General features: G+C 44.6%; 1 protein-coding gene across 1 annotated transcript; it reads left to right on the top strand.

Moving 5' to 3' along the window:
• The first annotated feature begins 1216 nt into the window (after positions 1–1216).
• Positions 1217–6235, top strand: LOC134207284 (uncharacterized protein K02A2.6-like). The gene is made up of 5 exons (XM_062683007.1): positions 1217–1232; positions 1693–3023; positions 3134–4059; positions 4695–4956; positions 5027–6235. The coding sequence occupies exons 1-5, from the start codon at positions 1217–1219 to the stop codon at positions 6233–6235; spliced, it is 3744 nt and encodes a 1247-aa protein (XP_062538991.1).
• Positions 6236–18473: the final 12238 nt, after the last annotated feature.

The raw sequence follows: 18473 nt of genomic DNA on the forward strand, positions 1-18473 counted from the left end.
TCTGCACTTCCGCCGCCGCTGTGATAGATGTTATACTTGAATGCAGTGTTGGTCGTGGGGTCCACGGCTCGGAATTCACGTTCTCCGGATCTGGGCCATCGGACTTCTTGAATAGCGGCCACGTTCACTCCAACCTTCTGCAGTTCGCGAGCCAGAAGGCTCACTCGTCCAGGTTCATTTAGGGTCCTGACATTCCAGGTACCGAGTTTCCAATCATAGTCCTTATTTCGTTGCCGGGTCGGTTGCCAAAAATAACGTTCTCTTTTCTTCTATCTCCATTTTCGTGGTATTTGAGAGGTTTTAGTAAGCTACCTTACCGGGGTCGCGTTACCTACATCGCGATGATGGGGCTGCCACCTTAAGGTAGAAGAATTAGTGGAAGCATTTCCAGGAGCGAAATTCGAGTGGATTATAAGTGTTTTCTGGAGGAATTTGCAATTGAATTTTCATAAGTATTCCTAGAAAAACTCTTGGTGATGTTTCCGGAAGAATTCCTGGAGGTGGGTAGGAGTTGGGTTAGAATTTCCATATGCGATTCGAAAGGAGTTGGGTGAAAAAGGTGGAGTGTTTTCAAAGTAATTTATGAAGAGTTCTTGGAGAATTTCTGAAGGAACTCCAAGAAGAATTTCAGGAGAAATTCCTAGAGAAAAAACTTGCTGACATTCTACGGGATTATTCGTAAAACAAATCTAAATTCAGTTTTATTTCTGCTCTCTGTGTGGGAGTCATCTGGCAGCATAATTAACTACGTGTGCTAAGAGACATTTGAATCAATCGCAGTAGGCTTCGCCTAGCTCCCCCAACAACACTCGTCCTCTTTCGCATCAAGCAGCAGTGAAGGTAAGACGTGCTTCTGTCCTGTCGTGGTAACCGAGACCTTTTCCCAAACGGCTGGTCACTCACAAGCCGATTTACACAATGGCGATCCTGCCAGACGGTCAAATATACAGAAGTTTGCTTCAATTATTTCTGATTCAGTTGTTCAGTACATGTGATTTGTTCCTTTTCTCTTTAATCGAACGTCTGAGAGTGAATAGAACTTTCCGCATTACTTTGCTGGTCGAGACATGTGTGATAGAAAAAAAGTATAAGTAATTGTGGAATCGGAAACCGGAAGTGAATATTAGAGCTGAGGAACAGTCAGGTACTGTAAATGTTTGATTAGTAGCAGGCAGTGGTTGGAGATAACCATTATAATAATTGGCAGCGGATCGAGATGACCGCGACGGAAGGTAGGTAGCGGCTCGAGACGACCGCGACGGAAGTTAGGCAGCGGATCGAGACGACCGCGACTGTGGATAGGAAGCGGATCGAGACGACCGCGTTTATTACTTATGGGTATTTGTATGTGGTAGCGGATCGGGACGACCGCGATTATACATTTTTTTTAGAACGGTGGTTTGGAAGCGGCTCGAGACGACCGCGTTAAATTAACTAGGTAGCGGATCGAGACGACCGCGCAAAGCAGTGATGTAATAAAAAAACTAATTTAGTTCAGGCACGATTTAGGTTAGGCATGTCTTTATGTCGGTTTACATAGTTATTTTATAATGGTAATAGAAATTTGGAGTATGGGAAAATTTGAACGGTTTATTCTTATTAATACATATACTGTTATCAGACTTCAATTCTTGAACACCAATGGTCCTTAAACTGATAGTGCACCTCGTTATTACCAAACATTACTTACAGATTTCGAATTGTATCAGTTCAGCTCAATACAGATTCAATTTGCAAGTAACCAAAATGTCTGGAGGAAAGTATGTTCGTGCCCCGGTTACAAGGATAACTCGGAATATAACGATTATCTTATCGACGACATGTGGGCTGACGAGTCAGATATCGAAGGACAGGAAGAAAGACAAGATGATTACAGTGGTGGAGATAGCGACGACAGCTCTGGCTTCGGCGGTGTATACGACAACGTTGAGGAATCAACTGCTGAGGCGGCCGATGAAGAAAAAGCAGTCAATATCGACGGAAATAAGGACTACTCTCACCAAATAAAACAAATGCAAGCCACTCTGGACCAACTAGTGCAAGCCATGGGTTCCAATCAACCAATGTGGGGATCTAACACGGTGCCTCGTCAGACTGAAGACAGCTGGAATACTGGAAACGTTAACGTTGGAGCTACGACTAGCACAGCTAGTATCCGCTGGGAAAACATACAGCCGTTTCCCAATGACGTTCCGGCAAACAGGATGTGGGAGCAGTGGAGTCGCTTCATCGATCGGTTCGAAATTGCTGTTTCCCTCTCCAATATCAATGATCCAGTCAAACGGGCTCAAATGCTTTATTTGTCAATGGGAGAAAAGTTACAAGGAATAGCCCGGGCGGCTAGACTACGGCCGAGCCTTCAAGAACCTGACTGTTACGGCATTTTCGTGGGTAACATCGAAAGTTACCTTCGTTCTATGGTAGACGTCACAGCCGAACATGAAACGTTCACCAACCTGAAGCAGGAATCAAACGAACCAACGATTGCATTCCATGCTCGGCTGATGGAAACAGTTCGTCTATGCGGTTATAGTAGCGAAGATCAGGACCGGTTTGTACGGGCGCAACTATTGAAAGGAAAGCGGAACAAAGATTTGGTAAAAACTGCTGGCTATGAGACCCTTTTCGTTGTACAATCTGCTACCCGCGAGGAGGCATACACTGCTGAAACGGCACAATCGGATCCCAATCAAGCATTCGCAGTAGCCCAGCATCATGTCCGAGCACCTGGAAAATCACAGCAATGGAAGCGAAAGAACGAAGAAGCGGATGATAGGTGGATCGACTCGAAAAGACGCGCGATGGTCGAACGCAGGAACCGAGGAATGGGACGTCGATCACGGTGCCCTAAGTGTAACCGTCTTTTTCACAAATTCGGATCATGCCCGGCAATCAACGTTAACTGCAACACTTGCGGTGAACGGGGACATTTTGCTATAGTATGTCGAAGGAAAATTGCCAACCAGTTACGCGCGGAGCGGGATAATTCACCAGGCTGGAAAATGGATGAAAACGACGAAAAGGTAAAAACGTGATCAAATGAATAACAATGTATTTTTGTCTATCATGTAGCCGTCAAATAAACTATAGTTATTTCCTTACTTAAACTGCTTTTATTGCCTTCGCCTTCCAGGAAATAAACGCAATTTCGTTGGCAGACACTTTAATACATTGCCATGTAGGAAAGTCAAAACCGATTCGTTTTATGATTGATTCCGGGGCGGATGTCAACACGATAGGTGGAGATGACTGGATAAACCTCAAACGTGAATTTCTGTCAGGAAGCGCTATGCTGGAGCCCATTAAAATGACAAATGATGGTGGCATTTGCTCGTATGCCTCTGCAAAACCCATCTCTGTAAAGGGTGCTTTTAAAGCTATAATTGAGGTAGTAGGACACAGCAAGCCTTCGATACTAGCGGTGTTTTATGTCGTTGATCAAGGATCCCGTTCGCTGTTAGGCCGCTCCACGGCTAGCGACTTAAGGCTGCTTAAAGTTGGTCTAAGCGTCAATAGCTGCGAAAAAACGTTCCCCAAAGTTCCAGGAGTCCGGGTTAAATTCAGTGTTGATCCATCCGTACCTCCGGCAAAAAATGCGTATTACAATGTACCAGCAGCGTACAGAGAGAGCGCAAGAGCTCGGCTTTCAGAGATGGAAAATCAAGGGATCATCGAACGTGTGACATCGGCCCCCGACTGGATCAGCGGCATGTCGGCAGTGGCTAAAGGAAAAAACGATTTCCGACTTGTCGTTAATATGAAGGCACCGAACCGTGCAATCAAAAGAGAGTACTATCGCTTACCATCATTGGACGAAATGAGAACCAAACTCCACGGGGCAAAGTACTTTACGAAGCTTGATTTGTCCAATGCGTTTTACCATTTGGAGCTCCACGAACAATCCAGGGACCTCACCACTTTCTTGACTGAAAATGGCATGTTTCGGTTCACGCGCCTGATGTTCGGAGTGAACTGCGCCCCGGAAATCTTCCAGCGGGAGATGTCAAGACTACTCTTAGGAGAGGAGAACGTCATAGTGTATATTGACGACATCCTTATGTTTGCTGATAACTTGGATCAACTTCGCGGAACTGTGGTTGTTGTTGTGTGTTGAGGATTCTCAGAGCAAATCCTTTGACGTTGAACTCTGCAAAATGTGAATTCGCTTGGGCACGAACTCGATGAAAAGGGGTTTAATATCGACGAGGAGAAGGTAAAGGATATACGTAGGTTTCGACAACCGAACACCGTATCCGAGCTACGAAGCTTCCTGGGACTAGCTTCCTTTGTAAGCCCATACATCCGAGGCTTTGCCGACATAGCAAACCCGCTGTGGGCACTCACGAACAGCTCGAACGGTTGGAATTGGGGTCAGGAGCATTCGAAAGCCTTTGAAAAGCTGAAGGACCAAATTGTTCATTGCACAATTTTTCTTGGATATTTTTCGGACCAGGATAGAACCATCGTTTATACGGACGCATCTCTGTATGCCCTCGGCGACTTTCTCCTCCAGGAAGACAACAGGTATCCCCACGTATTATAAGCTTCGCGTCGAAGTCAGAAAAAAAATATCCGCAGAACCAGCGCGAAGCTCTTGCTGCTGTATGGGCGGTAGAGCATTTTGCCTACTATCTATTAGGACGCCCCTTTACGCTCCGTACCGATGCACAAGGTTTTACATTTATACTGAACAGGTCAAGAGAGGATTCTAAGCGAGCGTTGAACAGGGCAGATGGATGGGCGCTTAGACTCAGCCCTTATAGTTTTGACGTACAGTATGTAAGAGGACGTGAAAATATAGCTGATCCTTCTTCGCGGCTGTATGAAGGCGTGGATGACCCGTTCGAAGACGGTGTTAACCCTTGGGAACTTGCTTCCCTGGAAGTGAACAAAATCGATTTTTTAACCGAGAAGGATATTGCAAACGCCACTGTCAAAGATAAACAGCTTACCGAGGTAAGACTTTGACATTTGCTTATCCTTGTGGCAGAATGTATTGATCTTTTAAATTGTATTTCACTGACAGGTAATAGATGCCGTGGAAACGGGCGTTTGGCCGAAGCACTTGAAGCAGTTTCAGGTGCTAGGGAATGATTTAACCACACGAGAAGGACTGTTGATTAAAACGGGTTGCGCGGTCATACCTGAGAGTATCCGACAGGAAACTTTGGCGGTAGCTCATTCAGGCCATCCATCGACTGCAAAGTTTAAGAGTATTCTCAGAGAACGTGTATGGTGGCCTGGAATGACGAAGGACGCTGAAGCTTGGGTAACATCTTGTGTTGTTTGTGCAACTAACGGAAGGCCCGAACGGCCAACACCCATGACTCGTGTGTTTGCCCCACAAACTGTATGGGAGACCATTGGCATAGATTTCAATGGTCCCTATAACAAATTTGGCGGAGTTTCTATTCTAGTTTTAGTGGACTATCGTTCACGATACGTTATCGCTAAGCCCGTGAGATCGACAAGTTTCGCGCATACCCGAAAAATCTTGGACGAAATTTTTGAAAAGGAAGGCTATCCTCAGACTATAAAATCGGATAATGGGCCTCCATTTAACGGAGATGAATATAAGATGTACTGCTCAGAGCGTGGCATCAATGCAACTTTCTCCACGCCGTTATATCCCCAACAGAACGGGTTGGCTGAGAGTTGCATGAAGTTGGTGAATAAAGCAATGAGTGCCGCTTCTGCTAGTGGAACACCCTATGAAAATGAACTAAGTGCAGCCGTCCAAGCGTATAACGCAGCTACTCACTCCGTTATCGGAGTACCACCGGAAGAGGTGATGACGGGTCGGAAAATAAGGCGTAGACTACCGCTTCTATGCCGTGGAAAGGCTAATTTCGATGATAACCTGCTTAATGCTAAAGATCTGAAGTCGAAAACAGAGGCTAAGCAGCGAGAAGATGCGAAACGAGGGGCTCGACAATGTCGAATCAGACCAGGGGACACCGTTGTTGTAGAACGTCAGCCTCGGATGAAAGCGGAATCACGGTTTGACCCTCGAAAGTACACAGTGACGAAAGAAGAAAATGGAATGCTTGTTTTGTGTGACGAAAGCGGTCAGATCATTAAAAGGCACGTGTCACAGACCAAGCGAGTTTTTAATTGGAGGAACGAAGACGGGATAAGCCAAACAGTTGATCATAACCGTGGTAGTGCTGATCCGGAAATATTTGCTCCGTTGGTAAAGAGAACGCAACGTGAAAACAGAAAACGTTGTGTCTGAACGTCCGATTCGAACAAAAAGAAAACCAGTGTATTTGGGAGACTACATCAACGCCATTGAAAATTAATAATATCAAACAGAATTGTAATGTTTTTTTTCACAACCTAATAAATAATTATAACTAGCATAAAAATATCGTCAGCCTCGAATTTTTTTTTGTGAAAGAGGGGGATGTGTGGGAGTCATCTGGCAGCATAATTAACTACGTGTGCTAAGAGACATTTGAATCAATCGCAGTAGGCTTCGCCTAGCTCCCCCAACAACACTCGTCCTCTTTCGCATCAAGCAGCAGTGAAGGTAAGACGTGCTTCTGTCCTGTCGTGGTAACCGAGACCTTTTCCCAAACGGCTGGTCACTCACAAGCCGATTTACACACTCTCGTCTCGTACAGATGAGCGCAGGTGTGATTGATTGCGGTAGAGATGCTGTTATGACGATTTGTTCGTCCAATACTTACCTACTTACGGATCCTGTACACCTCCAGTGGTGCAAAGGGCCGACTTGAAAGATCTCCATCCTGAGCGTTGCCCGGCTATCGCTTTAACCTGTTGCCAGGTTAGATTTCGGTCGACTTCTTTTATTTCTTTATTGAGGCTTCGCCGCCATGAGCCTCTGGGTCTGCCTCTGCTGCGATGTCCCGCTGGGTTCCAGTCTAATGCTTGTTTACAGATTTCGTTTCCGCCCCTACGTAGAGTGTGGCCGACCCAGCCCCACTTCCGATCCCGAATTTCTGTTGCTATCGGCCTCTGGTGACAACGACGATGGAGCTCATTGTTTGAGATCCAGTTGTGAGGCCACTAGGCCCGAATTATATACCGCAGGCATCTGTTGCTTAATGAACACCTGCAGCCGTTGAGTGTTCTCCACTGATACACACCATGTTTCGCTAGCGTATAACAGCACAGATTTCACGTTAGAGTTGAAAATTCGTATTTTGGTGCGTTCACTTATCTGCCTGTTTTTCCAGATATTTCTTAAACTCGCAAAGGCAGCCCTTGCTTTCTTGATCCGTGCGCCTATGTCGATCTTGGTACCGCCGTCCGACGCCATTTGGCTACCAAGATATTGGAAGCTTTCAACATTCTCCACTGGTTGCCCGGCTACTGTGAAACTGGAAGGAGTCGCCGTGTTTACATCCAACGATTTGGTTTTGTTGACGTTGATGACTAAACCTGCCGAAGAGGAGCGCTCGGCAAGGTCGTTGAGCTTACTCTGCATATCAGAGCGCCGTTGCGCGAGTAGTGCAACGTCATCAGCCAATTCGAAGTCGTTTAGATGCTCCATGGTTATAGGCTGCCATAACAGCCCGCGGTTTGGTTCACGGTCAATCGCACCTACCAGAATCTCATCGATTACGATGAGGAACAGTAACGGTGATAGGATACATCCTTGCCTCACACCAGCTACGACCCGGATAGGGTTGGACAGGGTCACATTGTGCAGCACTCTACACGAAAAGGCCTCGTACTGTGCTTCGATGAGGCCGATGATTTTCTCAGGAACTCCCTTGCGTCTCAGGGCGCCCCACATATTCTCGTGATTGAGACGGTCGAAAGCTTTTTCGTAGTCAATGAATACCAAGTAAGGGACTCTTGGAATTCGTTGACCTGCTCCAGAATGATGCGGAGCGTGACAATATGGTCCACACAGGATCTTCCGGCACGGAATCCGGCTTGCTGCCGCCGGAGAGTCGCATCGATCTTCTCCTGAATCCGGGCTAGGATAATTTTGCACAGAACTTTGAGAACGGTACATAGCAACAAAATGCCTCGCCAGTTATCGCATACAGTCAGGTCACCCTTTTTGGGCACCTTTACTAAGATACCTTGCATCCAGTCGACCGGGAAAGTTGCGGTGTCCCAGATATTATGAAATAAACGATGCAGTAGTTGAGCGGATGTCATGGGGTCAGCTTTGAGCATCTCGGCTGATATGCGGTCGAACCCTGGGGCTTTATTCGATTTCATGATTTGGATGGCTGTTTGAATCTCTAGCAGTGATGGAGCTTCGGTATTGACGCGTGTTATACGTCGGATCCTAGGCAGATCATGCCGAGGTGGTGATGGCCTGGCTGGCACTTGAAAAAGTTGTTCGAAGTGCTCAAACCAGCGTTTCAGCTGGTCAGTTGGGTCGGTCAATAACTGATCATTCGCGTCTTGCACAGGCATCGTTGCATTCATCTTTGCCCCGCTTAAGCGTCGTGAGATATCGTAGAGGAGGCGAATGTCCCCGGTTGCGGCGGCTCTCTCTCCTTCGTCTGCCAGAGAGTTTGCCCACGCTCGCTTGTCCCGTCGACATGAGCGTTTTACTTCCTTCTCAAGAGCCGCGTATCGTTGGCGGGCTAGAACTTTGGCTCCTCTGGTTTTTGATCGCTCTATCGCGGCTTTGGCTTCTCTTCGCTCCTCTATCTTCCTCCAGGTCTCATCGGTGATCCATTGTTTTCTCTGGGTGCGTAGTTCGCCCAGATTGTTCTCGCTGGTGGCGATGAAGGCATTCTTGATGGCGGTCCATTGGTCTTCCACGCTGCCACCTTCCGGAATATCTGCAGCACGCGTCTCCAGTTCTTCAACGAAGGACCGTTTCACCGTGGCATCTTCCAGTCGGCGTGTGTTGAATCGTCGTCCAACTCTTTCCTCCTGCCGACGAATCCGCGCAATGCGCAGGCGTATTTCGCCGATGAGGAGGTGATGATCAGACGTGATATCGGCACTACGTTTATTCCGTACATCAAGAAGGCTCCGTTTACATTTTCGGCTGATGCAGATGTGGTCGATTTGATTTTCTGTAAAGCCGTCACGGGAGACCCACGTGACCTTGTGAATCGGTCGATGAGGGAAGAGCGATCCCCCGATCACCATGTCGTTATTACCACAAAATTCTGCCAACAGCTCTCCGTTTTCGCTCATTTCTCCGAGACCATGGCGTCCCATAATGTGCTCATGGTTCGAGTTGTCGGATCCGATCTTCGCATTGAAGTCGCCCAAACAGATCTTGATATCACCCTTCGGAATTCTATCTACGACGGCATTGAGTTGACTGTAGAAGTTCTCTTTGTCTTGCAGATCGGCAGCATCGGTAGGCGCATAACATTGGATTATAGTAAGGTTTCGGACCCGTGTTCTAAATCTGGCAACGATTATCCTTTCACTTATAGGTTCCCACTTCATAAGCGCAGAGTGTGCCTGAGCGCTTAGTAGGAAGCCAACTCCGCGTTGCCGGGGAGCGTGTTCACCTCGTAAATCAGAGTATAGCAGAACTTGTCCCGACGGCGTTCTGTGTTCTCCAAAGTTTGGCCAACGGACTTCACTCAGTCCCAGGATCTCAAGCTTCATGCGGCGTGCCTCATTGGCAAGTTGTGCCAATTTACCCTGCTGGGCTAGGGTTAAAACATTCCATGTTCCTATTCGTGTCCGTTGTTTCGCGCTAAGAGTCGTCGCCGTAAAATCAGTCCGTATTCTTTCATTATCGGATTCTCGAACAAATTGATGTTTCGGGAACAGTAGGTTGTTGGCCCAAGGTTCCCTATCCACCGGGATGGGGCTGCCATCTTAGGTATAGCTTCCGGGAATAACATTTCATACTCAGCCGCTGGATGCCAGAACAGACGCTGTTGGAGCCGCACCTCCTTGGTGGACAGACGCTCGATCAGTCGGGTCAAATTTGTTTAAAGTCCTACCCAACACCAGGACTAGGCTAGTGCGCTTTGAGCGGCACACGGTCGCTTTGATAGGGCCTGCTTGGGGACACATGCAGCTTTTTATAGAAGTTCAACAGAGCCCACTGTCAAACCCCACCACATCCTAGGCAGACCCCACAGGACGCACCCTCTCACTCTAGCTGATGTCAGAAGGACAACAGTGCCCAGGCTGCATTACCAGCTAAGTACGCAACCCTTAGCTGGCGGTCAATTGTCATCGGAAGACCCGTGGAAGCGTGAGTATTGGAACTTGTGAGGACCAGAGCTATGTTAGGCGCCCCTTCCCGGATGTCAACTCACCATTTCGCAGCCCGTTCGTTCAATAGGAATGGCAAATACAATGAATGAATACGTTGTGAATACTGTTCTATTCCAATTTCCACCGGCTAGTCCGCGTCCAACATGGACGGAGATTGGGATCTTCCTGAAACAGTTGGATACCAACTTGACGGACAAGGAAGCGGCCTAGAGCACGGCCCATGAATGGTCGGTTTTCATTAAGTTCATCTCTCAGGAAGCAATGAAGCAGTCGCCTAAGAAAAATACGGAGCCAAAACAATTTCATTACCCTACGGGAAAATCGGTAGAGGTACGGATGTCAATCACAGGTAGCAATATGAAATACATACGTGTCTTCGACTTGTCGACAGAGACAAGTAATAAAAGCTTGTCGATGGCACTTGGGCGATTTGGGAATGTGGAATGTTTAACAAGGGAAAAATTTCCCACGAAAACTGGCTTGGAGCATATGTACATTGGTGTGCGTGGTGTATACATTGACCTGAAAAAGAAAATACTGCCATCGCTTAATTACGGTGGCCGTAAAGGAAGAATATATTACGACGGTCTTCAGGATATGTGTTTTCTTTGTCGGACTGCGGGTCATCGGAAGAATTCTCGCCCACAACGACCCTCTGGAAATTGTAGGAAAGACATGCCTAAAGACCAATCCCATTCGAATTCGTATTCTGGGATTGTGTCTGGAATATTATCTGATCAAGACTCAGAAATCATTGTAGATCTGGTGGAACCAATGGATAAAGCAGCTACGGATTTTGAGAATGAACTCAAATTGGAAGATAAAGCGAGTGAAGTGGAAGATGAAGCAAAACGGATACCGTCAGCCGGTTACTTGACTGACTCGGAAAACTATGAAGATGTGAAAGATGCCGACCTACAAGAGATGAGGAACCCACAGGCGAACCAACGAAGAGCCCACTTTGCGTCTTCCGGCGGCAGTTCTAGTTCCCGCGCTAGGAAGAAAATTAGGCGTAAATTGAATTTGTACCTTAAATAAGACCTTCGGTTACATTTCTCATAAGATTAGAGTTTCCAATCAACCATGAGCAATGCCGTCAAAAAGGTTTCGATTTTTTAATATAGATTGAAATATCGGCTATAATAAATTTATTCGTGAATTTGAATGAACAAAAACAGGAATAACAGGAAAACCGTTCCAACAATCCGTGCCGTCCTTTTCATCGTAATGTGGTAGTGTGTCAGTATGTTTCACCTCCCAGCAAATAAATACCTATGGAAAAGGTAGAAATTGTGCTTCTTCTTTTTCATATACCAATACAAACAAGGAAGCGAAACTTAAAGACTTCTTTTCACTATTATCGTATTTTTCATAGGTAGAATGTTTAGAAAAATGAGTGCAGAATAATCCAAACACTCGTTTACCTTTGTAATCATCAATACCAAAATTCTTGAATTATTTAAAACAATAACTTGAATACGGCTGCGTTATGCACAAATCTTTAGTGCCTTCCAAATAAAATACTGTTGTACATATGCTCTTCATTCTTCTTCAAATCAAGGAACCAACGTCGTGTTATCATATCTATCTATCTTCTTCTATCTTCTTCTTCTATCTTCTATCTTTCTTCTATCTATCTATCTTCTTCTTCTTCTTCTTATCTTATATATATATAAAACTCAATGTTTGTATGTATGTTCCAGCATAACTTCGGAACGCATTGACCGATTTTAACCAAATTTGGAACACACATTCTTTATCTTAAGGGGACGACGATAGGGGGGTTATGGATGCTGTCCGGAAAAGGGGGAGAGTGTGGTGGAGGGGTATTGCTTAGTCATCGATCAACTCAGTATACCTTCTGAACCCCTTGGCCGATCTCAACCAAATTTGGAACACACATTCTTTATCTTAAGGGGACGACGATAGGGGAGTTATGGATGCTGTTCGGAAAAGGGGAGGGTGTGGGGGGAGGTGTATTGCTTAGTCATCCATCAACTCAGTGTACCTTCTGAACCCCTTGGCCGATCTCAGCCAAATTTGGAACACACATTCTTTATCTTAAGGAGACGACGATAGGGGGTTATGGATGCTGTTCGAAAAAAGGGGAGGGTGTGGGGGGTATTGCTTAGTCATTAATCAACTCATTGTACCTTCTGAACCCCTTGACAGATTTCAACCAAATTTGGGACACACATTCTTTATCTTAAGGAGGCGACGATAGGGGGTTATGGATGCTGTTCGGAAAAGGGGGAGGGGTATTGCTTAGTCATCGATCAACTCAGTGTACCTTCTGAACCCATTGGCCAATCTCAACCAAATTTGGAACACCCATTCTTTATCTTAAGGAGACGACGATAGGGGGGTTAGGGATGCTTTTTGGAAAAGGGGGAGGGCAATTGCTAAGTTATCGATCAACTCAGTGCAACTTCTAAACCCCTTAGCCGATATCAACCAAATTTGGAACAGTATCATGAGTATGATATCAAACAAATTTGGAACACACATTCTTTATCTTAAGGAGACGACGATAGGGAGGTTAAGCATGCTCTTGGGAAATAAGAGATGGTATGTGGGGAGGGGTATTGTTTAGCAATCGATCAACTCAATGTAAGTCTTGAGCCCCATGACCGTTTTGAACCAAATTTGTATCAAATATTGTCTGTCCTAAGGAAACGATTTTAGTGGATATTGGTAGGTCCGTTTAAAATGGGGAGGTTGTGAGAGAGAGGTATTGTTTAGTTGGCGATCTATTCAGCATAACTTCTGAACCCATTTCCGATGTTCACCAAATTTGGAACCCATATTCTCTGTCTATGAAAGACTACATCAGACTGGGTAGGACTGTCATAGCTGAACGAGAGAGAATATATTTATTAAACGAACAGTTTAGTATACCTTTTTATCGCATGGGTGAATTCAAACAAAATATTAAAACGCGTATTGTTTACCCAAAGGAAACTATTTTAGAGAGGCTTGGAGGAGTTTTTGAAATGCGGGAGAATGTTGGGGTTGGGTATTGTTTAGAAAACGACTTAATTTAAAATCCTTCTTATTGAGTTCATCCGAGGTTCTTTGACATTGTACAATGCTCCGAAAGCAATTCCTCAAAAATAGCAAATCCTCAACAATAACATTCCTCTGAAAATGACATATCCCTGAAAGGAGCAGGCCATTAACACAACACCATTGGGCCTGAGGCCATTCGACATGAAGTGAATTTGGGATAATACTGAACAGCATCAGAAAAATCTCTCATAGAAAGCATGCATTTGCTGGGTATAAAGCAATGATAATTGTTACCCTTCATCGGAATCATAGTTTGCTCAGTGAAAAGCAATTAATAATGTGTTTCCTTCTGGATGGTGGATGTGATTTCTCCTTTAAAAGTAGGCATTTTCCCGGAATAAGGCAATGGTGGGTGTTATCCCTTCTTTAAAAATATGCGTTTGCCCGGAATAAGACATCGGTGGATGTTTTCCCTTCTTTAGAAATAGACGTTTGCCCGGAATAAGGCTATTCAAACTCCCTTCTTCAAAATCAGTTAATGTTTCCAAAAGCCTTCTTTTAATCAAATGATAAACTATGAATAAGTAAACACAATTACCCTGTTGACTAATTGGTTTTATCATTTTCCGATTTTAAAAGAAAACTGCAAACCTCCGGCAACTCCGAGCAAGGCTGGGTACTTAAAGCTAGTAAACCATAAAAATGATGTTCGTTCGTCAAATGAGCCCTAGAAAATTATTTGGCAATTTGTACATAACTTTTGATAGAAAAAACATACACCTGAATTTTTAGACACAAAGCACAATATAATCTAAGCTTTCTATCGATGTAATAATATTCAAAATCGGTAGTTGTGAACCTAGCGGAAAAATAGGTTTTAAAAACAAATCCAATTTGGCTGCCTCCATTTTATTCTTGCAAATTGAGGACACACTCTTCTTCTTTCCAACGATATGCTAATCTCTTAGATCGGTTGGAAAATGTTGGAGTAATGACAGTTTTGGTGAGCTAAGAATTGACAAAAATCGAGGGGTCCATAAAAACTCCCAGAGGAATTCTTAAAGGAACTTCACGAGGAATACCTAAAGCAACTTCCGGAGGAATTCCTAAAGAAACTTCCGGAAGAATTCCCAAAGGATCTCCCGAGGAATTCCTAAAGGAGCTTCCGGAAGACTTCCTAAGGGAACTTCCGGAGGAATTCCTAAAGGGATTTCCGGAGGAATTCCTAATTGCTAAAGGAACTTCCGGAGGAATTTCTAAAGGATTTTCCAGAGGAATTTCTAAAGGAACTTTCGGAGGAATTTCTAAAGGAACTTCTGGAGGAATTCCTAAAGGAACTTCCGGAGGAATTCCAAAAAAACTTCCGGAGGAATTCTTGTAGGAAGTTCCGGAGGAACTCGTGGAGGAACATACGGAGGAATTCCTGGAAGAACTTCTGGACGAATTCCTGGAAGAACTTCTGGACGAGTTCCTGTAAGATTTTCCGGAGGAATTGTTGGAGAAACTTCCGCAGGAATTCCTGGAGAAACTTACGGAGGAATTGCTGGAGGAATTTCCGAAGCAATTGTTGGAGAAATTTCCGGAGAAATTTCTGGAGGAACTTGCGGAGAGGAACTCTTGAAGGAACTTCCGAAGAAGAACGCGAACGAACGATTACCAACGCCGCCTCACCATCGCCGCTGGCTAAAAATGATCTATCACTCCGCCGCCGGTAAATTTTCAATCGGCGTACAGGTCTACGACAGCAAGAATAGTTTTCGAATTGAAGTAAGATTTTTCTGCTATAGATTTAACCCATTAAAACGACTATAAGGATATCAATCTGGGTTATCAAAATCGGCGATTACACAACGACAATACAAGTTATCGATTTGCTCTCAAACTTTGTTTGGGTGTGTTCTGGGCGGTTTGATTCTTCACGCATAGTTTATACAGAAAGATGCCGGAAAGCTATTCAAAAAGGTCTTCTTTATGGCGACTAATTGTCGCCTGTAGAGATATGAAAAATTACAGCAATTACATTCAGAATTTTCTATAACGAATACTAGATAATGTCAAGAAATTTAATGTGATTGACTTAATAGTCAGAGTCTACATCATTTATGACATGACATATTCCGTCAGCCCAACGATTTCCATTCCATTTAAAATATTCCGATATATTAAATAGAAATTATATCATTTAAAATATCAAAGCAAAATAATAGAAACAACCCACCTGAAATCGATGTCTCCTGAAGATTTACATTCTTTTCTTGGTTTTTTACTTGAGATTTTTCGGAATGTCAACAGATCCACTTTGTCATTTTACTCTATATTTTTCTACGTTAAATTTCTTATTCAATGTTTGGTGGAACCTTTAGTCTTGATCACTCTAAAGAGCCCCGCGCGGATACGGTGTCGATGCGTTTGATAGATGTTTTTTATATCAAAACTATGAAACGCAACGCAAACGCATCCTATGTGTGGGGCTCTTATCAGAAACACAAGCTTGTAAAAATCTCAAGTAATTCGAATCGTACTCATTTGGCAATATGATTGAATGCTTAAGTGAGCCTTTCCTTTAATCTAAACTTTACTTTTGGGGCTCAAATTGATTTAAAGTATCCCATCTTTACTTTGTTTCAGACTCATAATTACGGATCTTCTAACACCAGTAGCCCGGCTTCCTTTGAAGATCATTTTGCTTTACCATTATGCTTCTGCCGATGCGTATTTATGCTTACAAAGCACCAAAGGCACGCGAACACCGCCGTCTGTAGTGATTCCACAGTTTGAAGAATTAGATTCATATAGCGGCAGCACTTAAACTCTGAATCGTGATAAGTCGCGCCCTTTTATGACTGAACTTTCCCGTCAGGGATCCGATCGTAGCTGGCTACCGTTTGAGGCGTCTCTCATGTAGCGATCCGATCCAAAAGGGGGGCGTACAGCTTCATAAAACGATCACTAGTGCTAAAAGTCGATAATTTATTCAAGCGCCTGCCTGCCACAGGAGGAGCGCAACGTAGCGGTTGCCAACGGTTATGGCACTAATAGAAGATCAATTGAATTGGCGGCACAACCGGGCTTCATAGGCGAAGCACACCAAATGTGATGAGGACTTAGGGGCCTTATCGTGCATCTCGTTTCGACAGCACCTTATTATGACAGTTTGTATGATTTTATTAAATCGATTGACGATGTGCATTGGTACGGTTAAATTAAAACATTTAGCAAATCTCCAACTTTTGAAGGGACGTGGGACGTTTGTATATTTGCGGTAATATCCTCCAGTGTAGTAAGTTGTACCATTTTCATACATAATCTTCTACAGCTTTGAGATCAATAAACAAATGGTGAGTCTGAAAGTTGTACTCCTTGAAGTGTTTTCGGACTCTTTGCATACTAAACACTTGGATCGGACCTAAAGCGGTCTCAACTTGCTAAACAGGATGTTTCACAATATTTTGTATGCCGAGTTCAGAAGGCCACATGGGACTGGAACATATGAGGCCATCTTGTTACTCCAATAAACGAATCAAGTTTTCTGAATTCAAACATCGCCTAGCTCTTGCCATAGCAAATCTGCACTAGCCTGACTACGCCACTGTTCGCCAGATCACTTCTACTGGAAAATGCTGCTTACAGGCCACAGCCCTAGCGTACCACCGACCGAAGATCTTTATCGGTGAATGGACCAGCCGCACGCTCGCTCGTCGGTCATCATGGTGATGCGTAAAATCCGCGACTGCTCTCAGCTACCGGTCTTGCGGCCCCCATAGTGGAGAAAGATGCCGCACCGATGGTGTTAATTGATAGTGGGCGTTGCAGAAGCAGTTCGTAGTCATTTAGCTACCAGTGTTATGCGCGGCCTCTACAAATGACGATCGGGTTTGGCTGGGACCCAAAGCTATTCGTTTGCGATTGCCGGCTTTTAGCTAAACTACTAGGCTCTCTAATTAGGCGGGCTGATGCCTGATCTGACATCGTTCAGTTGCAACTACGTGCACTCGTCTGAAATGGATGATGATGTATTTTGTAACTTATCACCTTGAGTTTTTCTTACTTTCACCACGATGAAACAAAATTAACTCGACACTTCTCGACCTTTTGGGAGTTAAAAGTGTGAAACGGTGGTCGTTAACCCTTATAAGGTATACGTCTGATGGTAGGGGTAAAAATTACCTTAAAAATTGAATATCTCTGGCGTTTCTGAGCCGATTTGTATAATTTTTTCCCAGAAGAACCGGATAGGTTTCTAGATTATGACAAGTGACTTAAAATTAGGATTGGCCACTTGGTGCCGGAGTTATTCCGGATTGTAGTGGGGTAGTTTTTTTTCCTGGTGGGTATTGCCGACTGAAACTTTAGTCTATGCTGTTAAAATGACCTAATACTGTGATTGGTTAACTCGGGAATGTATATCGGACATGTTCTGCCCGTGATGGAACTTTTTCTAACCATTCTAGGAATTATTCGCCCTTCCGGAACCGGCTATAAGGGATCTATATCCCGTGATGGCCAATTTGGAAAGGAAATTCCAAATATGACTTGCGACACATCATATGTCATAATTTTGCGATCAGGAGCTCGAAAGAGACCTCCAGGAATTGATATGGCAAAAGCTGGCCACATTGGCATGGTCCTAGGGCACCCGGAATCCGGTCCCGGAGGACCACTTTTACGAAAATTCCAAATATGGCTTTCGACACATCATATGTCATAATTTTGCGATCAGGAGCTCGAAAATGACCTCCAGGAATTGTTATGACCAAACCTGGCCACATTGACATGGTCCTAGGGCACCCGGAATCCGGTCCCGATGGACCACTTTTGCGAAAATTCCAAATATGGCTTGCGACACATCATATGTCATAATTTTGCGATCAGGAGCTCGAAAATGACCTCCAGGAATTGATATGGCAAAACTTGGCCACATTGACATGGTCCAAGGGCACCCGGAATCCGGTCCCGGTGGACCACTTTTGCAAAAATTCCAAATATGGCTTGCGACACATCATATGTCATAATTTTGCGATCAGGAGCTCGAAAATGACCTCCAGGAATTGATATGGCAAAACCTGGCCACATTGACATGGTCCTAGGGCACCCGGAATCCGGTCCCGGTGGACCACTTTTGCGAAAATTCCAAATATGGCTTGTGACACATCATATGTCATAATTTTGCGATCAGGAGTTCGAGAGTGACCTCCAGGAATTGATATGGCCAAACCTGGCCACATTGACATGGTCCTAGGGCACCTGGAGTCCAGTCCCGGTGGACCACTTTT

This window comes from Armigeres subalbatus, chromosome 1 (genome assembly GCF_024139115.2).
Source record: "Armigeres subalbatus isolate Guangzhou_Male chromosome 1, GZ_Asu_2, whole genome shotgun sequence".
In the NCBI taxonomy this organism is placed as follows: Eukaryota; Metazoa; Arthropoda; class Insecta; order Diptera; family Culicidae; genus Armigeres; species Armigeres subalbatus.